Below are 19,991 nucleotides of genomic sequence, written 5' to 3' on the forward strand. Positions count from 1 at the left end.
TACAAAAACCATTGCATCTAGTAAATAGAACTTAAGTTCAGTTACTGTAGTGATGGGAAGGTATAATTGCAGGTGTTCATTTCCTCCCCACTCCAAGGATGGGAAACTTGCAGTTGTTATAGTACAACATACATGGAGTCCTACTCCTATCAGCCGCAACCAGCATGGCCAGTGGTCAGGGCTAATGGGAGTTTTAGTTCAACACCATCTGGATTGTCGCAAGATCCTTATCCTTGTTCTTTGCCCAAATGAACAAATTTTACTACAGGATTATGCTGTTAATTTTCTGAAACTACAAGAGTTTCAACTGAGCAGACTTTTAAATAGCTGCTTGCCAAAGTTTCATAAGAATTGTCTTACTGTGTACCAGGTATGATGTAAAGGGAGTAAACACTGTTAAGAGAGGGGGCAAGTACAGCCACATTGAAATACATGACCAGATGTCCACTTCTAAATAAATCTTCATTGGAGAGAGGGTATTCTAACCACCACTAGTTGCTGTTATCCTTTTCCTGCGAAAGATGCTTAAGCGTATGTTTGCTAGGCTATGTATATTCTCTTGAACAATTATCTGTTTCAGTCTAGCTTCAGACTTCCATTTGACCCCAAAACTACTAGGATGACCTATGCTAGCACAACAATATAGTGATCCACACAATTCTCCTTGGCTTCTCAGTAATACCATCAGCCATGGTATCATTTTTACACCCACTAGTTAGTGTAGGAACTGGTGGCACCATGCTTCAAGTGAGTCCATTCCTATGTAGCTGAGCAGGCCATTTCAGAACATAGTTTGGGAGCGGGGGACTACTGCCCCATAATACTGTGGTATCTCTGGTTAAGTACTGAATTCGTTCCGGAGGTCCGTAACTAACCTGAAACTGTTCTTAACCTGAAGCACCACTTTAGCTAATGGGGCCTCCTGCTGCTGCCGCGCCGCCGGAGCATGATTTCTGTTCTCATCCTGAAGCAAAGTTCTTAACCTGAAGCACTATTTCTGGGTTAGCGGAGTCTGTAACCTGAAGTGCATGTAACCCAAGGTACCACTGTTATTTGCACTTTCATGTTTAGCAATTCTATCTTTGGGGGGCCTTTCAACGCCTACCCCAAGGAAGCTACTGCATGCAATATACTGATGACACCTAGTTCTACTTTCCCTTTCAATAACAGATAAAATGGTGGAAAATGTCATTTCTAAAGTCCATATTACATCACTTTAGAATGTATGTGGAAGATGATTGATAACAATAAACTGAACCACAATCCAAACAAAATAGGAATTTGGTTGATAACTGATCCATCTGGAAATGGATGTGGTTTTACCTGTTCTAGGCAAGTTTGCAGCCTGGATTTGCTGTTAGATCCGGCGCAAGCTCTAGGCATCTATACAGCACTTCCTTAAAATTTCAGGCTCATTTCCCAACTGAAGTTGGGATCTACCTTTCCTCTATCCAAGGCGTAACACCTACAAAAAAATAGGCAAGGTATGCTTATTGCTATACTGCACTAGAGCAAAGTAAATTCTGCTTTTGTCCTTGCACAGCTGAAGTAGAACAAACATTGGGCAACAGCAGTTGTGGCTTCAGGTACTAACCAAAATCCTAGTTCTTTTAAACTGCAGCAATAAAAAATCCAGGGTTTTCTTTTATATAATCACAATGATTTAAAAGCTAGTAGCTGTGAAAGCAGCCCACCTCATCGGTGACAACGTGTGTAAACTGTATTGGATCTTAAATTACACAAATATCCTCGCTTCTTTCCTAGTCGGCACAACCAAGCATATGTTTTTTAAAAATATTTATGTTAAGAGTGCAAAACTGATCAGAGAGTGCAATGATTTTGCAAGAATGATATGCAACAGCAAAATGTACAAATAAACCCTTTTCAGCAACAGAATGAAAACAAGACTTAGACACTTTCTTAGAAAGCAGTTACAGTGATAACACCCATATAGAAAACCCAAGCTTCTTTGTTTTAGATTACTTCATGTGCATTATAAAAACAGTCTGCAAGTTGGCAACTAGTTATCAACAGCCAATTATCAACTGAGTCAACATTTTCTAATGTATTTACATACAAAGTATATAGCTTTTGTCTCAGTGGACCAATGTTTAGAATCATAGAATTGTAGAGTTGGGATCCTGAAGATCATCTAAGTCCAGCTCCCTGCAATGCAGGAATATGCAACCATTCCATACAGTGATTGAACATACAACCTTGGTGTTATCAGTGCCACACTCTAACCAACTGAGCTATCCATTGCCCTGTATGAACCAAGAGATATATGCAAGATAATGTGCAAGATCTAGCTCTATTCTGCAGAATGTCCATGTTCAAAGCATCAGTCACATGCTTGACCTGAATATGAATGAAATTCAAATACTTGAAAATAAGATGGTGGCGTGACCTATTTTGAATTCTATAAAGGGGGAGAGGAGGAGGAGGAGAGTGGCCTAGTTTAAACTCTGTGCATATAGTTTAAGCATGGTCAATATTACAGTATCCTGGGGACAAATGGGAAGTGCTGAACCTCCCCCTCCTCCAACCTATTTTTGTCCTAACAGGTGTTACCTTTAGCCTTGAAATTCCTCTAGGGAAAAAACAGCTGGGTAGAAGTCACTGTTGCATCTAATTTGGCCCATAATGTTCTGAGGAACAGAACTAAGTATTCCAATGAGGAGAATATAGGACAGAAAGTCTGCCAGGTTGCAAATAAGTAGAATCTCCATAGTCAAATTAGTAACCATAGGTTACAACAAAATGTTAATGTCTGCCTGCCATACTAAACAAAGGGGAGTCAGAGTTACAGTAAATATAAATATGCCATGCTTTGTTTTAGCATTCAGGTTCTTAGAAGACAGCTATTTTCTTCAAGTGTGAATATCCTTCTGAGACATCATCCACTGATGTATTTATGTAATTGGCTGAAGTTTCATCATCTAATTCAATATGCTCATTTTCTTCATGAGATGAAGCTATAGGTTCATCTATTTTATCACGTAGCATTTGCTGAAGTCTCTGAATACCTACAAAAAGGAAGCAACATAAACATTTTAAAGACATAAGATATTTCCTAAATGTCTGCTTGTATGTAGTACAGAACATATTGTAAGGCTGTATATATTCGTTGATGGCTTGAAAGTCTATGACAATGCATATAGCTGAGTGAAGGATGAGAAAGGAGAGAGAGATCAGATAACCCTTTTATAGAATTGAAACTTACACAGGTAGATTCTGTCTATAGAATCTGAGAAGACCAGCCTAAACCATCCAGGTTCATAACAGCAAAAGGCTTTCCCAGGACTAATGAGCAGCTTTTCACCAAGAATTTTCCACCATAAATCCATTTCAGCTTCAAATGTCTGCGACTTTAAGAACTAAGAGAAAACAGAAATGCACGTTAACTAAATGCCACTTTAGCAAACAAAGCACTTTACCTCCCCACCCTCAAAAGAACCAAAAGATCAGGTTTATCAAAGCATCTTTTGAGTTCAATTGAAGCCTTGGCACTCTATTATTTTTCTTGCTTAGCCAATTACTCAAAATATTATTTAGGACCAGATGCTGCACCATTTATTTATTGTTTGGCATGTTATGATTTAATTCAGTGGTTTTCAACCAGTGTGCCACAACATGCTGGGGCACCTTAAATGATGGTCAGGTGTACTGTGGGCAGCACCAGCCTCCATTCCCTCCTTCCTCTGATGGTTTAGGACCTTAACTATGTCCAAAATTAATGAAGAGTACTTTTTCAAAAGCCTCTTTTAATGGTGCAGGGAGGGGAGCTCCAAGCCCTTATCTTATCAATAATGAAAACCTGGTGCGCTTTGAGATAGTGCACGTACAAGGGGCAGGGGACTGGTCCAGTCGCAGACCAGAAGTGCCAGATAGCATTGTGATGATACATTTTTCTGACCGGGTTTGCTCATAAGCCTATGACCTCTCAATGTCTCGCTGGGAGGGGCAGGTCCTATTTTGAATACAAAGCCCGACAGGAAGGAAGGAGCTCACAAGACCAGCCACAATCCAGCCAACTGTATTTATGTCCTTTAATCCAGCCTCCCTGAGCCCTCCAGGTCCTCCACGTACTTTTCTGAAGTCAGCCCACACATATAATCCTCCTGAGCTTTTTAAAACAGGTATTCCCATCTCTGCAAGACCATCCACAAGAATGTTCTGTGCTTCCTTAAGTCTTCTTTTATTGGTTGGGAAAAACACATTATCCAGCCATTCTGCCAAAATAAGAGCACAAATCAGACCACACTGTCCCCCCCCCCTTTGTATTATTCAGTTTTTGTAGTACTTTGACAAATTAAGGGGTGGGGAACTTTGGGAACAGCAGGCACTCTGTTAAAGTGATCCTGCATGGCAAATGTAAAGTGTAAAAAGTAGCTTATGTGATTGAGAGGGTTTTTGTTTGCAGTATTATGAAGTTAAGAAAATTCTTATTCCAGGTCAAGCTATTTGTTCATCCAACCCAGCATTGTCTACTGTAACTGGCAGTGGTTTTCAAGGAGAGAGGCGTTTCACATCACCAGCTAAACGAGTTAACTAATCTGGAAATTCTGTTTTGCTGGCATCAGTCCTAATAGTTAATGATGGCAAGGTAAGTATAGACATGGCAAAGCAAGATGAGACAGGTCCTGTACAGAACTTGTTCCCTGGTTGCTCAGATGGACCAAACACTAATTCAGCCACTTTACACCAACTTCAACAATATATCTAATAAATAAAAATGAATGTAGTTCATAATTTGAAACTGTGGAATAAAGCTGGCTAGATCATGGTCTGGCCAGGCACAGTGAAAAAACAGAGCTGGATTTTCCTCGTCTGCAATAACTATATAGTGTGAGGACTGGTGTTCATTACTTGGAATCAGGGCCATGTGTGTTTGTGCACTTTCAAGTTTGCTAACCTCTGTCACGAAGGAACTGGCTGAGAACATATTGCACTGGTCCAGGACAACCATGGAAAACAGCCAGCTGACTAACTGCTTTCCTGACCTCATGATTTCTGGTGTATAATACTCCAACTCTGATGCCACACATGCCAAAATCCTTGAAAGGGAAGGGGGGAAAGTTTGTAATTAAAAAAGTCTCTCTAAAATGTAAATTCGTACACAAAGCACATTTCTATCCAAATTAGCATTATCCAATGAAGACTAAATAATTTCTGATTCTTGTAATAAAATATAATTTCTCAAGTTTCAAAGCACCTAACATTCTATACAAAATGTTTTAAAGTCCATTTACGTATTAAGAAACAAAAGCAGAATAATTGATTTGATTTGCATAAAGTATTTCATTAGGTTAGAATTTTTGGCTGAAACCCACATGATGATCCCTGAAGTCTAGTTTTAGATTTCCAGTGTGGTAGAACAAGTGAAATTATAAACAATATGTGGCACTTGCATCCACACACAGGGTCCTGGCTGTTTACAGCCAACCTTACTTGGCCCTCTCTATCCCCCTATTTTTGTAGCAAGCAAGGGACCTATCACTGGTTGCTAGAGTTAACCAAATCAACATGGAGTTGCAGCTCCCACAAGGTGAGAGATTATAAATGGATATTCTGCAGCCTAAGCAATCAGAAGTCACCCTAAGGCTGCAATCTATTTATTTTGGAGTAGAATTTACATCGAAATAAACATCCATAAGGTTTGCACTGCACTGCAAGTCATATCCTAAACTATGGAAGAGCAGAAAGTAGTTCATAGTCTACTGGCCAGCTTCTGGTGAGCCACCCAGTTGCCTGATAGTTCTTGGGATAGTTGCAAATGATACTGAGTTTATACCAGAATACCATCTTCCACTAATGGCTAGACCTGCTGTGCAACTGTGGAAGAGGAAAACATTACAATCCATGATTACACTGTAGGTTTTAAGTTCTCACGTACAAGATTTATTTGGAACAATGCATTGGGTAGATGGAAGAATTTGACAGTTCCAAGAATTCAAGTACATTTTGAAGAAATATTGATAACAAATATTCCTAACCTACCTTACTAAATCCCCACATAAAGTGTGTCCGGTCTGGATCTGGTAAACTAAAGAGAAAGATTTCAAGATAATTAATGTCTTACATTTATTTGGGGTGGGGAATCAACACTTTTCAGTCGTAAAGACAACGACAATTTACCCTGACCCAGCAAAATATTGGAGAAATAGAAATCCACAGCACAGACAGCTCATGTTCTGTACTCTCCACAGAAATGAATGCAAATCCCTGTGTGCATGTGCATTGAAGTACATACAGAAATCTGGATCAAGGAAGTTCTAATTATGTTCTGTTTATTATTTATGTTTTCACCCCAACCTTCCTCCAAAGGAGTCCAAGATGGAGGGCACTGGATGGCAGTCTCCACACCCACACCCACACCCACACTAAAGAAGGTATAATTTACTTGCCACATGAAGGAATACAGTCAATAGTCCCACTCCTTCAGCATGTGGACAACAGGGTGCAGATGTATTTCGCCATAATTTTATACTTTCCTGCTACCTTTGTGCTGGCTGCAACCCTGCTGTGCTGGACACATTACTTGCAAAGCAGGCTCGCCCTTACTTCACCAGTGACCAGTTGCTACTCTGCTCCACCCCACTCTCCTCAAAGCACGCAACATATGTAATAGTCCAGAAAGGAACGTGACACTAGATACTTCTAAGTGAGACATGGAAGAATTTTGGTTTGCACTAAGTGACCTAACATGTTACAGCATGCATGCACGCACACTGGGGAGAGTTACAACAGACCTGTATGAGGAGCCCCCTGGCATGCAGAGGAAGCAGAATAGCTACAATAGTAGTTAGGATTAAATTCACATATGAGCAATGGTCTGCTTAGTCCTAAATCAATTGACATGTAGGATTTTGTTGGAGAATGGCAAGACAAAAAAAGTCAACCAACCCTTGAAAATCATACATATGCTACCACATCAGCAATAATTACTTTGAAAGAATAATTTATGCATACAGTAACTGGTAGACTATGTGTGCATATATAAACAAACAGAAGAGATTGGCTATGTTACTCAACTAAAAAGCTGACATTATTTTTTTCTAAAAAAGCAACAAGAAGGTACACTCACCTCTCCAAGCTAAGAATGCTTGTGAATGTGGTATCACCATATACAGACAGCATATAAATTTCATCCATTATTACATGTAATTTATGTCTATGTAAAGAAAGACACACACATAAGTCATTAAAGTTATATATATATATATATATATGCATTCATTACTGCAATTGCTGCTTAGCAAATTCCTTAGAAAGCTGCATATTCTATATTCAATCCAGTTGTTATTATTAATTAAATATGTTTACTGCCCTTCATCTGAAGATTAAAGGGAAGTTCACAAAATACAAATACAAAATGAAAACATAAAATACATAATAAAACAAAAACAAAAGCAACCAATAACTCTCATCCCATAGACACATTTAAAAGGCCATAGAATGTTAATCAGCCAAATGCCTGGCTGAAGAGAAACATTTTTGCCTGGCACCCGAAGATATGTAATGAAGGTCCCAGGCGAGCCTTCTTGGGGAGAGCATTCCAAAAACAGGGAGCCACTGCAGAAAAGTGTTTCAGTGTTGCCCCCCTCCAACCCTCTTGCGGAGGAGGCACCCAAAATACTGCTACTTAATATAAAGCAAAATGTTTTTAAAAACTGAACAGTGATCTATAAAAGCGAGAAGTTAAGAACCAAGTATCCATCTGTAATATATTGCACAATTAAGATATAAAGGCCAGAAAACACACACCACACAGCTTATTATATTTGCATGCACAAGCCAGAAAACACATCAAACTGAATTCTTATTCCCAATATTAGCAGGCATTCAGAAGTATGCGACTGACAGAAAGATGCTTAAATATCACAAAAGTATAAGTAACCAATTAATGTTTATTTATTTTGTTGTAAAAAATTAAAAACATCAGATTCTTAGTTTTCACCTTCAGACGCAGACTGCATCCCCAAGTCTCATGCAGTGTCATGCTGAAGTGAAAAGAATTGTGCCATGTTTTGAGGCTTACTAAATATCTAATAACCACTTTAGTTAGAATCATAGAGTTGGAAAGGACCACAAGGGTCATGTGGCCCAACTCACTGCTATGCAGGAATCTTTTGCCCAACATGGGGCTCAAGCCCACAACCCTAAGATGAAGAGTCTAATGTTCTACTGACTGAGCTAGTTGTTACCTTCATTAGAAATAAGCCACATTTAAAAAAATTAATCCATTTCATGTAGATTGGTGGGAAGGGCAGGTATGCTAGAAAATGGAACATGCAAGGAGGATGGCGTCCTTTCGCGGATAAACTAAGGAGGAGGAAGGGTCACTGAACATAGTGAGACTTATGTCCAAGTAAGTGTACATAGGATTTCAGAGTAAGCATTGCAAGAATGTGGCCAAGGATAAAAAATAGACATTACGGGAAGTATGAGAAAATGTATTGAAATTTAAAGGAAACATTAGGGATCCTTCTTTGAGAAAGATAAAAAATAATTTATTAATTCACGTTCCATATAGAATTCTACAGACTGGATGGACAAGTTACAGATTACAAGGATGCTTCATTTCATAAATTGGTTCAAACTTACTTTTCAAATCAACGTATGTATCCATATTAAACACTCTTACCGCTACTTATTTTGGTAATTACCAGTTCTCATATTTATGACATATGTTTTAAAGAATCAATATAGTCAGGCTTTACGCATACAGGAAAAAAATTTTAGTAGCACATAAAGCCATCTCCATAGTTATACATTCAGAAACTAAGTTTGCCAATTTAAGAATTCTAATGTTTTTCAACGCTACTAATAACCATAGATGACTATTACCATAAATGGATTTTCTGAACAAACCTTCTTACGGCCATATGCCAAATGAACTAAGGAAATTACCAAAATAACTTTCAAAACTAACATACTGCATCATAGAAAATTAAAAGCCCAAACAAATAGCGCTAGGACTCAAACCTGTGTGCAAAGTCTAGACATTCTTTCAGTAACTGTGCTGGGTAAATGTCCCCTAATGGATTGTGAGGGTTGATCAGGATTAAAGCTCTGACTCTGATGCCCTGAAAAAAGAAAAACTGATAGTCGGGGACGCCATCATGACGTCAAACAAAGGAGTAGCGAGTCTGCAAAATTGCCATCCTTTCATAAAGTGCCAAGTATTGAAGTTTCTTGACTGAATATGAGCATTCATCTTCCTTTATAACCCTAAAACATATCCCAGTATCACATTTTCATGGCATCACATTTCATTTTCATCACAGCATGGCATTTTGTTATTTAGTTATGATTTTAAATTTCATCCGCTATAATTCAAATGACTTAATTTACAAAACTATAGATTTGATGTAATATATTAAATGATTGTTTTCTTGAATAAATGTATATATAACACCAGTGTATAGAAAGACTGTAAGACTAGGATTCTTTTTAAGCTAATGTTACTAAAACATGTTTAAATGGAAATATATTCAGGAAGGAAATAAAATTTCTTATGACCAAATTATTATGTAAATTCTGTAATTTCAGCGTAACTAAAACATACAGGGTTAGGTCTAGACTGTCATGCTTAGAGCAGACCTACTGAAATTAGTAGTACTTACATTAGTCATGACTAACTTAAGTCTTGTCTATTTTGATGGGTCTACTCCAAGCATGACAGTTGAATCCCATTCACTATTTTCAGTACATTTTCTCCTGTGAAAATATTCTGTCACCTAGTAGCTTCAAGCTACTTAAGAAAAAACCAAGAAACAACAACAGAAAAGATGAACTACTTTGGAAATCAAGGGAAGTAACTAAAGCAGTTTGTAAAAGATAAGTATTAAGTTTAATATGAATTGCTCCATTTATTACTTGCAAATATTTAAATGGGCTCACATAAGAACAGGAAATATATAATTTAGGATTCCTAGTTTCATTCTTGAAAACAATGCATTAGAATGACATGACAACCTGCTTTTGGCCAATTTGTGGACATGAAAAGAAAAAGGAGATTTATCAATTTACATTTCTAATAGGATATATTTCACTGGAAAGTTGTTAAGGAAGCATTGAACTGAAAGCACAATAGTTGGAGTTCGGTACAAAATGTTCCTACCTGTTCTATGGCTCTCTGATGTGCAGTTTCTAATTTTTCAATGGTTAACTGAAATGGTCGACTTTCTTCATTAGTCACCTGCATAAACATTTCAAAAGGTGTTTGAAGACAGAAATTCAGTAAAACAATGCAATCTGCTCAGAATACCTATTTATTTTCACAAAGTGTTGGTGCTGACCTTTAAAGCCCTAAACGGCCTCAGTCCAGGATACCTGAAGGAGCGTCTCCACTCCCATCGTTCTGCCCGGACACTGAGGTCCAGTGCCGAGGGCCTTCTGGCTGTTCCCTCACTGTGAGAAGTGAAGTTACAGGGAACCAGGCAGAGGGCCTTCTCAGTAGTGGCACCCGCCCTGTGGAATGCCCTCCCACCAGATGTCAAAGAGAAAAACAACTACCAGACTTTTAGAAGACATCTGAAGGCAGCCGTGTTTAGGGAAGCTTTTAATGTTTAATAAACTATTGTATTTTAATATTCTGTTGGAAGCCGCCCAGAGTGGCTGGGGAAACCCAGTCAGATGGGTGGGGTATAAATAATAAATTTATTATTATTATTATTATTAATTTAATTTGAGGGGGGAAACAGCAAAATGCACAAGCAAGTTATGGTGGATGTGGCTTAAACACTGATGGAGCTTTCTTCTTGTTTGTTGGGATGAACTCAATGCAGATACTCCCTTTTCAACTTGTTCTGGTGGAGGTAAAAGGGAGTTCAATAAACTCTACGATTATTTGAGGATGCTTGGATCAAGGGCAGTGGTGACATTATGTCATCCCAGGAAACTGTTACTCTCTGAAAATGATGATTAATGGAGAGATACAGACACACTCTAAAAAGACTGAGGAAAACAGTCAAGACTTCTGTAGGACAGTTTGTTGCCACCTCTGCTATATACAGACTTGTGTATGAGACAACATCCATAGTAAACTTATTTGCCAAAACATATAGCACAGTCATACAAGAAGGGACATGTCTACAGTTTGGTTTCCATAGTCAGTAGTTGTTTTGTTGCTTGGGCTTTATATAATTGTGTTCATTCATAGACAACATATCAGTATTTATAAGAAAGGGAATATTTAGTAAATATTTACCTCACTGAACAAGGGCACATGGATAGGTTGCATTCCACCGTACAGCCACATTTTGGAGTTTATTCCACCATAATATGGGGTAGGAATCAGATACCCATCTATAAAAAGAATAAATAATGGAGGTTTACTTTCTTTTTAAACAAAGTATTTTACTAGTTTGTTAAAAAACAGTGATAAATTATTTTGCCTTCATTTTACACACATCTTTAGACTACTACTTTCAAAATCTTTGTACATAATCATTGTGCTGCCAGAATAGGAAAAAAAAACATTGTGTGAACCACTTGCAGGTCTGTGCTATTCCTAAATGAATACCCTTACTAGCATACTTAAAAAAGTGACACAAATTTCATAGCAGAGGTTTTATCCCATTCCACATATAATTTTATTGTCATTAACCAATTGTTAAGACTCTACTATAATATATATAGCTACTTAGAAAGGGGGGTGCAGACCAACAGTTTCATTCTGCTAGCATGTACTTCACATAATTTAAACTATTTTTAGCTTACTCAAAGTGCACATAAAATAAGCAATGAAACAGTTCATATTCTACATGATTTAGCCCAGGCTTCCTCAACCTCAGCCCTCCAGATGTTTTGAGACTACAATTCCCATCATCCCTGACCACTGGTCCTGCTAGCTAGGGATCATGGAAGTTGTAGGCCAAAAACATTTGGAGGGCCGAGGTTGAGGAAGCCTGGTTTAGCCATTATCAGCAGAGTAAACAATATTTTATACCTTCTTTAAGATGTTCAGGCACTAATTACCATTAAATAACTGCTACAATATGTGATACATATACATACAATATGTGATACATATTCATGCTCCCTTACCTCCAGGATCACATAACACAGTTGACAGCGTAGCAAAGACGGCACAGCAGCCATTCAAAACTAGAAACTAGAAACAGAAGACAAAATAGCAAGATACAATTAATAAAACTACAAAAGCAGCTAAATTTATTTTAAGAAATTAAAGACAAGTCTAGGGCAAGGATATCATATCCAAGTATCAACAACTCAAACCAAATTAAAAAATGAACCACTGTAACTTCAAAACAACCAACCCTTAATTTCTCTTGTATATGTGAATTCTATTGGCTGGTATCCAATCAGTCATTGAAAGGTTTTGTTGAGCTATAATGTAATTGAAATTATGGGTTCAATGGTCTATAATATATGATATAAATACAGACCATCAGCATATCCATTAATTATGTACCATTTAGTAGCTCTGATTTCCAAGTGGTTGCCTAGCTAGGTGTATGTCCCTGGCAATGACCATCTAAGATGGCATTGGAGTGAGTAGAATATGTTGTTTGCAGAGTCAATGTCTGAGAAGAGTGCCATGTTTGACCTCCTCGTTTTATAGAGATAATCCAAGCACTAAGTTTAGCAATCTGCCACATTTTAGAAGTGCAAAGTGTATATAAGTCAATTGATTTCAGTGGATCTATTCTGAGTATGACTTAGTTCAAGGGTGGGGAACTTCTAGCCCGTTGGCTTTATTAGGCCTGGCATGGGTCCTAATTTGGCCCATAAGGCCATTTCCCCCAAATCATACTCACCTGCGCCACACCTGATACCATGTGATATCAGCTGTGCAGCAGCCAATCAAAAAATGGGACCTTTAAAATGCACTCCTGGCATTGGCAAGGGAGGCTGGCTTTTACTGTCAATCAGCTGACATTTCATGACCGTGCTAGAGGAATCCTCACTAGAGGAGGGCCTGGTACTCCCTGGAGGGAATTGCACAGACATTCTTGTGGGGTCAGACAGCACCAAGGCTGAAGCAGGACTATCAGGCAATGCAACATCCCAGCAGCTGCCATCTCCTATATATAGAGGGCCTGAGTTGAGAGGCAGAAGCTGAGTCACCTCCAACCCCCAGAGTGCACTGACAGATGAAAGGGCAGGACCAAGCAGTCCACCTGAAAGCCAATACCTCCTTGAGAATGATAAGTTACTTGTGAGGAGCTGCTTCCTCATGAGTAGACCCAACACTACTGAGAGTTCAATAGCTGAGAGATCAACAGCAGTGCCTAGGGTGGGGCTTAGCAGGCTCTTGAATAAAAGCCTTCAGTCGCTTGGGAAAGCTACAGGAACAATGTCCTTATTCTAGCTTCTTGCTAAAGCTGTACAATGAGCCTCTTAAGTGTGGTGTTTTGAAGTCCTGATGATCATCATCTGAGGGCAGTGTGATGTCAGGTGATTGACAGGTAGGTAGTCAAATGTAAGTGGTAGGGGAAGTAAGAATTTGGTTCATTAGCTGGATATTAGATACTGCCCAATATTTTCAAACTATTTGCCTTTGTATCTGAATGCATCAAAGTTGAGTGTCATTATTTGAAGACAAATGGGTATCTTAAGCAAAGTTATGAGAGCTCCCTCTGATAAATTTCTTTTAGGTACTGGCTTTAACATAAAATTCTATCTGCTATAACAACCTGATACATTCTCAGTGTTGCAGAGTTTCCAAAATGATTTAAAAGTGGTAACTTTTGCTATACCCTCATTTCAGATCTTATGAAAGATTCAGCAAACTTTCACAAAATTAAAGGAAAGGAAAGCAACGTGGTTCCTTACATGATCTGGATCTAGTGCTGTTGGAGCTTTTGCATATTCCGTAAGAAACTTTGCAATTTCTTCTCTAAAACTAAAATTTTAAATTAACACAGTCAGAAAATTTGCAACAACATATTCATATATAAAGTTAGTTCTGACACAACTTTAACTTTGAATTAGTCTTTTTATTCAATTTAATTGAAATTTTGCTACTGATTTCTTTAGAAGCATAGAACTTATTTTAAAAGTAAACATATGTAGAGGATCACATATTTTAAATTGCCCCATTTCTGAAACTTGATTTTGGACTGTGTCCAGAAATCTGAATTCTATAACTATTAAACAACACTGTAAATTGAAGGCAGCAATACCAAACAATTGCCCAAAAGAACATTTATTTACATACAATTGAACCTATTTTTATTAAATGTGTTCAAACAACTAGACATTTATGCAGTGTTATAAGTAGTCTCCAAGCACTAACACTACTGCATCAGAAGAAAATACGTCTGTAAGCCACAACCATTTATTTTAAGAGGACCTCTACAGAATAGCTTAAATCTCCTGCACAATGTCATTTTGAAATGTTTAACTGGAATTAGAAAAACAGGTAGCTGTTATAAAAAATAGATTGAACTGCTAAGCAATTTTTGTTACCTTTTAATGCCTTGTGTATCTGAATACTGAAGTAAGTGAGGTTCCAGATAAGCCATGTCAGGTTTTACGAGCTGTCATTTTTTTAAAAAAGAGAATTAAAGTTTTTAATTATATGAATGGTAGTTAGATTCACACATTGCTATTTATATTTCCCACAGTTTATCAAAAATTTTCAAGTTAAGCTGTCTTAGCTGATCTTGGATGGAAACCAGTCTATTTCTCAGAGCTGGGCCTGATTTAGGCTCCTCAGCTTCACTAGCCTGGAGCCAGAACAGCAAAAGATATCACAGTCCCTCCTCACTTTCTGTCCTGGTTGGAGTAAGCCAACAAGGTTTAAGATGCAGGGGCCGATTTGCCACTCTGACCTGCTGGCCCAGTCCAGGGCTTAGGCTTGTTTTGCTTGCACACTACATAGATAATGTTATTAAACACAGTGCTTGATTATTCATAATAAATTATCATGACCACTAATTAGTACTACCTACTGATCACAATTTCAAAACTAACTTGTGCAATTCATGTGGGAAGCCAAACTTACCCTTTCCTGTATTAAATCAAAGCAAAGCTTGTTCTCACTTGTTCCAAAATTCAAAATGCCCTGAAAATAGGAATGACATTTTAGATAGCTACCACCACTAATGGGTTGGTTTTTAAAAAAACATTTTCTGTTTACTTTTTGCATGAACCCTCTTGGTCAGAAAACTAAACCTAGTGTCTAAAGGACAGTATGAAAATAAACTGCCACCATTATATATTTTTTCCACTATATAAACAAAGGAGCAACAACTTCATACTCTCTTTAAGGCACCTTCCTATGTTCCCAACTCAACCACCATTTCTGCTTCTTAAGGACTGAAGTCTTCTAGACATAGATTAACTCCACATTTTAATATCTGTACAACCACTTTGTTTTTTAAAAAAACAGGTCTCTGGAAAGAACAAGACTCTCTTACATAAGAGTACAGACAGCAACTATGTTCACACTCAGCTGTTCTACTGATCAGACTGCAGAAGTTGGAAGCAGCAGCACCAACAACATATTTCTAGTAAGGAGATTTCAGGTCAGGGGATAATGTAACTGTCCCATGCTGGAACAAACCAGATTGAACTATTGCTTGGACCCAGCTGGCACTTTGCCAATGAAGCCTAGACTGAAAAGCAGCAGTACAATTTCTGCTGCCACAATTTCTCCCCTCTCCTCCAAAATATCCCCTCTGCTACATTGTATGCAATGAACTGCATCCTTCACTCCTGAAGGCTGTTGCAAAACTCTGACCCAAGGTTTGGAAGCTTCGTATCTGCACAGTCTTTAAGATTGCCTCATTTCCACACCTTCTTCCATACAGTGTTTTATTACCACATCTCTTTCTCCACATCCCCTTGTTTTTTTCTGCAGCCCACGCACACATAATTTCCAAGTGTTTCTGCTCCCCTTAACTTTTCTTCCATGCCCCCCTCCTCCACAGCACAACCACTGGTGCTCAGCTTTCGGTATTCATTCTTGTGCTGGATGGGGGTGGGGATTTCATATTGTTAGTTGACTTTTTGGATTAACACTTTAAGAGTATTTTTTAGTCTTAGATTTGGGACTCCCCTTTGGCTGTGTGAAGTGATAGAAGTTTAATAAAATAAACCAAGCCATTCCTTCACCACAGCCCAATCTTTTCACTTCTTCTCCACCCCATTTCACTCCTCAGACTCAAAACTTCTCATCTCCATCTCCAGTCTACTTCACCTTATCTTCCTACTATCCCCAACCAAAGGAGTGCCAAATGCCAACTTGAATAAAATATTGGGAGGGGGGGAGGTAAGACTTGGCCTGCGTAATTGATCACAAGGCACGCATACACCATTTGAATGGCAATGCCCATCAACTCCACCCCCCTCAAATATTTTATTGGGGGGGGGGAGAGACTTTGGCCTCTAAGATTTGGCTTTATGAGTCCAGCCAAGCTTCTCTTTCTGGTCCTCCAGACTTTCCCCAGTCATACACCCCTCAGCAGTTCTGCTTCACACCCTCCTTGACTGCTTTTGCCTGGCTAAAATATCTCCTTCAACTCTGATGATGCCTGCTGCTTGCACGAGTGTAGGAAATGTGTATGAGTGTCCATGGAAATTATGTATTATTATTACTATTGTTGTTATTTACTGTTTAAAGCTCAAATTTACATCAGTTGCCCCACCCACTTATGCCTCGGACCCCATTCACCACCAGCATGTGCCCCACCCCCGCTTTCCCATAATAAGTGGTAGACCATGGGCTTTGCATGCGGAAGGTCCCAGGTTCAATCCCCAGCATCTGCGGGTAGGGCTGGGAGAGACTCCTACCCCAAACTCCAGGGAGCTGCTGCCTGTCAGTGCTGACAATACTGAGCTTGATAGACTCAACGGCCTGTCTCTATATAAGGCAATTTCCGATGAAATTGGGCGCTTTTTCCAGGCGTTGGGCTGGAAAAGGTTGCCCTACCACAATACCTTTTCTATTTAAAAAACCCACCCACCCACCAAAGCCTCTGTTCTCACACTCTTGTCACAGGCACTTGACTTGACCCACCCATGGCTCCATGTTTTATATCCTGCGCCCTATTTCCTCAATACACTAGCAGAGAAGTCCACCACCCCCCGCACACCTCCTGCCCCACCAGCGGCTGCTTCTACACCCCCCTTGCAAAAACCACCGACTCTCTCTCTCTCTGACTCTCTCTCTCTCTCTCTCTCTCTCTCTCACACACACACACACACACACACACACCCCCCTACCTGAGGGTTGTGAGCGGCGTCGAACGGATCTCGCACGTACATGTCGAAGCCCTTCTGCAGCAGCCCCTTTGCGCTGCTGGCAATGCCGGCTCCCCGAGCTGAAAGCCCTGGATCAGGCGCCGCCGTCTCGCCGTCCGCCATGGCGCCGCCGCGCGCGGGGAAATCTAAAGAGTTCGCCCGCGGCCGCCTTGCGCTGAGGGAGCGGAAGGAAAAAAGGCAGCGAGACGCGAAGGGAGGAGCAGCGAATGCCGGGAAAGGGCGGCGAAGACGTGTCTCCTCAGTCAGTGCGAACTAAGGATGCGCTTTTGGGGAGCCGGTAATATAGTGGTCAGTCACAGGCGGAGCCACAGGCGGGCGGGACACACACACAAACACACACACACACACACACACACACACACACACGCGCGCCCCTCAAAAAAGCAAGGAGCTCACCCCCACTTGCCTCTCCTCATTTCTGAACTCCTTTTTTATAATTTTTATTACGTTTTCTGTTTTACTGTTTAGAATACTCATTCAAACATCCTTAAAATATCAATGACTTCCCTTCTTCTTTTTCCATGGTTCATTTCGCATATCGTACACCCCTGCATATGTTACATATAAACTAAACCATTTAGTATTCCGTTATTACATTCATCCAAACTTATTTGCACTTATTTGTTTTATCTTAATGCTGCCAACGTTTTTCATTTCTGAACTCCTGTCATTATACTGCATTTTTTCTTTCTTTCTCTAGAACTATAATTTGCCCCTCCTGTGACTTACCCCCATCTCTCCATGGGATCCAGAAGCTGAGCTGGTGACGGTGACCAGGGCTGCAGTTTTCCCCTCAGAGGACTGACAAGATGGGGATTTGTCTTATTTCTCTTTTGGAGCTGTTAAAAGCCCTCTTCAGGCAATGTCGCCTAGACAAGGAGTGGGGATGTGTCTTTAGCCCAGCCCCCTGAAGTAAAGCAACCCAGTTACCATAATCTGCCGAGGTTTTAGGGGAGGGTAGTACCTCTGGTGGGGGATACATGTGCTCCTTCGGTGGTAGTTTGTCCACCTTTGTTCCCCCATCCTGCACTCAGCTCCCACCTGTGGCTTGGTAATGATGAATTTTATTCTCACTCAAGATGCTAGGGAACTTAGAACACGTGTTTTACAACTAGGTGGACTGGAGGAAGAAGTTAGGTGGCGGCTTGGGACCAAACTGCCTAAAAGTGTGCCTTATCCATTATCAACCAGGTGGAGGGGCAGGATATAAACTCAATAAATAAATCCATCTCAGATCCTACAAGTGGCAGGTAAGGCCTTGGTGGTGCACTAGTGGGGAGTACCCACTTGATATTGTCCTTTTCCATGGTGGTTCCCCATTTGTGAGATGTGCCTATTAAAAAATAAGACACTAAACAGGCATAGGAATGCATGCCTAAGAGCCTTGTTTCACTTTCTCAGAAAGAGAGTTTTACAGACAACTGTTGTCAGGTCAGAGCCATTTTTCTTTTATGTTAAGCAAATTGAAATAGACAATATTGTACAATAGAAGCTAGGCCCAGATGACAATGCTGCAACTGTTAATTCCTCTTCTCAAATTGTATTCATAACTGACGTGCATAAGATTGCTCTGCTTACTCAGAAGTAAGATCCACTGAGACTTACTCCTGGGCAATGGTGTAAGATGGTGGTTGCTACCTTGAGTAAATTGGGTTAACAGAAAATAAAATGGTTACTTTTCAGATAACTGTATGCATGCATCTAAAACTGTGAATTATACCAATTCTGATTGTTCTTGTGTTTTTCATACTGCTCCACATCAAATAGAGAACATTTATTTATGGCAGAAGTACACAAGTTAAAATGAATACCCTGTAAACAAAAACCAGCACAATATTCTGGTTACATATTTACTTTACTGTAAAGGGGGGAAAAACCTGTGACTGAAATTTTCCCGGACATAATTTATGGGCAGCTCAGCTATCCTTCAATGTGACTGCGTCTACCCGTGTTCACTCTCTTTCAAGGAATCTTAAGATCTATTCCAGCTGGAGCAAGTCACTGGTTTTTTTTGCGAGGTCAGTCAAGGATAATTGCTATGTGTAAACAGACATCTATCCTACAGACAGACTGTTATCTAATAGCAAGCTAATACCATATAATGCTTGCATAATAGCCTAGGAAAGATTATGCTAGGAAAAGTCATAGGAGTTTGGAAAGAATCTACCCTGTGAAAAGAAAAGATACCATATTCTTATCGGTACATAAACACTTGTTAACACAAAAAAGTATCAAATCACTTTTTCTTCAAACATTTATTGAGAGCAGCTTTCTAGATTTGTTTGCTTCTGTCTTCACTTTGGATTAGGAACTTGATCTGATAGCAATATAATCAAAGCAGAAAACAGCTTCCGTTACTTTAGCTACTTGTATGCTAATACTGCATGGAAGTTTCTCTGAATGAAGAAGCATGCAGTCACATTTTTCTTTAAAAGTGAAATATTAACATAAAGTACCCTCTTCTTGGCATTTTGATAAAAGCTGTAAAAAAAATCATGCGCTGTATTTTTATATTGTAAACAGCACTGTGATCCTACGATGAAGGGTGATATAGAAATTTAATAAACAACAACACGTATTACTGCTGTTTTTTATTTTTTTATTGTATTGTTGTTCCCATAATCAGAGAATAACTAAACACAACATATAGTGGGTGTCAATAAACTAAGGTTTATTCAGAGTAGATCTATTTAAAGTAATGAATGTGTTAGGTCTACTTTAAGTAAAAATTGTTTGAATAGCACCGAGTG

General features: G+C 39.3%; 1 protein-coding gene across 2 annotated transcripts; it reads right to left on the minus strand.

Annotated features, from left to right (window-relative positions):
* Positions 1-1,780: 1,780 nt before the first annotated feature.
* Positions 1,781-18,296, minus strand: LOC307200079 (1-aminocyclopropane-1-carboxylate synthase-like protein 1). Of its 2 annotated transcripts, none has more exons than XM_079948450.1 (14): positions 17,971-18,296; positions 14,981-15,040; positions 14,443-14,513; positions 13,807-13,876; positions 12,055-12,121; positions 11,216-11,313; positions 10,127-10,204; positions 8,989-9,089; positions 7,088-7,174; positions 6,001-6,046; positions 4,916-5,057; positions 4,090-4,232; positions 3,224-3,377; positions 1,781-3,026 (listed from the first exon to the last, which is right to left on the minus strand). In XM_079948450.1, exons 1-14 carry the CDS (start codon positions 17,974-17,976, stop codon positions 2,851-2,853), a joined length of 1,299 nt encoding a protein of 432 aa, XP_079804576.1. In that variant the 5' UTR covers positions 17,977-18,296; the 3' UTR covers positions 1,781-2,850. The 2 variants fall into 2 exon arrangements, with proteins under 2 accessions (XP_079804576.1, XP_079804575.1); XM_079948449.1 differs by lacking the exon at positions 17,971-18,296 and adding an exon at positions 17,203-17,486.
* Positions 18,297-19,991: the final 1,695 nt, after the last annotated feature.

This window comes from Podarcis cretensis, assembly GCF_951804945.1.
Source record: "Podarcis cretensis genome assembly, chromosome: 12".
NCBI lineage: Eukaryota > Metazoa > Chordata > Lepidosauria > Squamata > Lacertidae > Podarcis > Podarcis cretensis.

What these genes read in the sequence shown, in the direction of transcription:
- LOC307200079 (XM_079948449.1), bottom strand. Translation starts at nt 17,343, where the DNA reads ATGGCGGACGGCGAGACGGCGGCGCCTGATCCAGGGCTTTCAGCTCGG. An exon ending in TTATGTGGGGATTTAGTAAG is followed by an intron (nt 5,058 to 6,000) that starts GTAGGTTAGGAA and finishes TTCCCTTTCAAG; the next exon opens with GATTTTGGCATGTGTGGCAT. An exon ending in TATAGACAGAATCTACCTGT is followed by an intron (nt 3,027 to 3,223) that starts GTAAGTTTCAAT and finishes TCCTTTTTGTAG; the next exon opens with GTATTCAGAGACTTCAGCAA.